This window comes from Penaeus monodon, chromosome 12, assembly GCF_015228065.2.
Source record: "Penaeus monodon isolate SGIC_2016 chromosome 12, NSTDA_Pmon_1, whole genome shotgun sequence".
Taxonomy (NCBI): domain Eukaryota; kingdom Metazoa; phylum Arthropoda; class Malacostraca; order Decapoda; family Penaeidae; genus Penaeus; species Penaeus monodon.
Genome location: NC_051397.1, coordinates 29,579,089 through 29,581,588, shown reverse-complemented (window position 1 = coordinate 29,581,588; position 2,500 = coordinate 29,579,089). Strand labels below are relative to the sequence as shown.

Below are 2,500 nucleotides of genomic sequence, written 5' to 3'. Positions count from 1 at the left end.
TGTGTATCATATAAATTTGTTTATATATATATATATATATATATATATATATATATATATATATATATATATATATATATATATATAACATAAATACATACATATACATATATACATACATATACATATACATATATACACGTATATACGTATATATATATATATATATAATAATATATACATATAATATATATATATATATATAGATATATATTATATATATATATATATATATAATATATATATATATATAGAATATATATATATCAATATATTATTATATATATATTAATATATATATTATAATTATATATATATGATATATATATACATATAAATATATAATATATATATATACAATAATATATATATATATATATATATATATATATATTGATATATATATATATATACAGTTTCTTATATATATATATATTTATATATATATATATATATACTATATATTAATATATATATTAGATATATATAAAATATAATATATTTATTATATTATTATATATATATTATATAATATCATACTATATATAATATATAATATATATTATATAAAATATATATAATAATAATATATATATAATATATATATATATATATTATGTTACTAGATATATATATATAATCTATATATAGATATAATATTAATATATATATATAATATATATTTATATAATATAATATATATATATATATATCTATATATAATATATATATATATATATATTATATATATATATATATATATATATAATATTACACGTATGTATTATATATATATATATATATATATATTATATATATATATATATATATTATGTACATATGTATATACATATGTATATAAATACACATACACACACATATACACACACACACACACACACACACACACACACACACACACACACACACACACACACACACACACACACACACACACACACACACACACACACACACACACATATATATATAAGGTAGGAATGAGAATCAATATCTTCACAATACAAGAGATGTATTTGAATGGTTTCGATTATATCTTCATGTATTTAAGACAAAGATATAATCGAAACCAGTCAAATACATCTCCTGTATTGTAAAGATACTCATTCTCATTCATACTTTTTATACATTTGTCAACATGAATATGGTTCATACACACACACACATATATTCACATATACATACATACATACATACATACATACACACACACACATATATGTAATTATTGGGTTAGAGCAAACAAAAACATATTCCATTTTAATGTTACTTGCAACAATGAAAAAAAAAAAAAAAAAATTAGGAAGCAAACCAAGATACATCTCTAAACTGATGACAAATGAAAGTCTGCATTTACATAGCACAAGAAAACGCATTCCATTTCAACACACTGCTTGCAATGTTGAAAATTATATATAGAGAGAGAATTTACAAAGTGGGAGGCAAACAAAAACATAATCTCTAAAGTGGACACAACCATAGATGTACAATATCAATAAAATCTACAAAAGACTATTAAACTTGGGAAATACATTAACATTCATTCTCATATTAAAAACATAACCTTTAATAAATATATGAGAGAAACAAAGGGATAGATAGACAGAGAATAAAAATGAAAAAATACTGATATCATAGAAGGCTGCTGCAAATGCTAAATTCCTCACCGGCTTTAGGTAATGACGGCTCCGTTCCCAAACGAAGCGACAGAAACGAGGGTTGTTGGAACCAGGGAAATTAACTCCTTTTAACTCCTTCAACTGAGCCGCATTAATGAGACAAAACACCTCAGTACACAGGAAGCAGAAGTACCTCATGACAGATTACATGTCTATGCTCAAGAGTCCAGCAACATCGAACACAAGCAAAGTTTGGGTTCATTCACATAAACTAGTACAGTGACATAAACTTTTTTGGGGGGAACATGAACTGAAAGATGATGATATATGCACACATGGGGCTCATTACATAATTGATGTCACAAGAGTCTTCAGTGTTCAGGGAAAAGAGAAACCAAAAACAGAAACCTGAATACAGAACATGAATTTCTTTATTACTTTATTTTCACCTCAAAGATAACTACTCATTCTGGTTTGAGGAAAGAATTCTATTAGTCTACTTATGTAAACAAAGTTCACTCAAATGGGCCAACCAGAGTAGTTACATACTAATACAACACATCCACCTTCCCAAACCCACACACTGTCAACAACCACATGTGTGTGCATGCAAGCACACTCTCTCTTGATTGCAACAATCCTTAGAGCAACTTTTGTTCTCTACAGAATACTCACCCATTGGCAGACAGGTCTATGAATCCATTATCTAATGCCTCGAACATGTACTTGGTTTATGCTATTTGTATTAAAAAAATCTAAAATCTGAAAATTGTGGATGAAAGAATGAGTACCAGATCTACACACTTGGGAACAGCATTCCTTCTGAAACCCTCTGGGCCAATAGGAACTGATGTATTTTG

General features: G+C 24.9%; 1 protein-coding gene across 10 annotated transcripts in view; it reads right to left on the bottom strand.

The window, feature by feature from the left end:
• Window positions 1-2,500, bottom strand: part of LOC119579384 (dmX-like protein 2) — a 52,352-nt gene that overhangs the window by 6,445 nt on the left and 43,407 nt on the right. For 6 of the 10 annotated variants that reach the window (XM_037927164.1, XM_037927168.1, XM_037927169.1 and 3 more), the window contains one exon: window positions 1,689-1,781. The exons of the other annotated variants lie outside the window; for them this stretch is intronic. In XM_037927164.1, coding sequence (XP_037783092.1) covers window positions 1,689-1,781 — 93 coding nt within the window. The remainder of the gene's footprint in view (window positions 1-1,688; window positions 1,782-2,500) is intronic. 10 annotated transcript variants of the gene reach the window in all.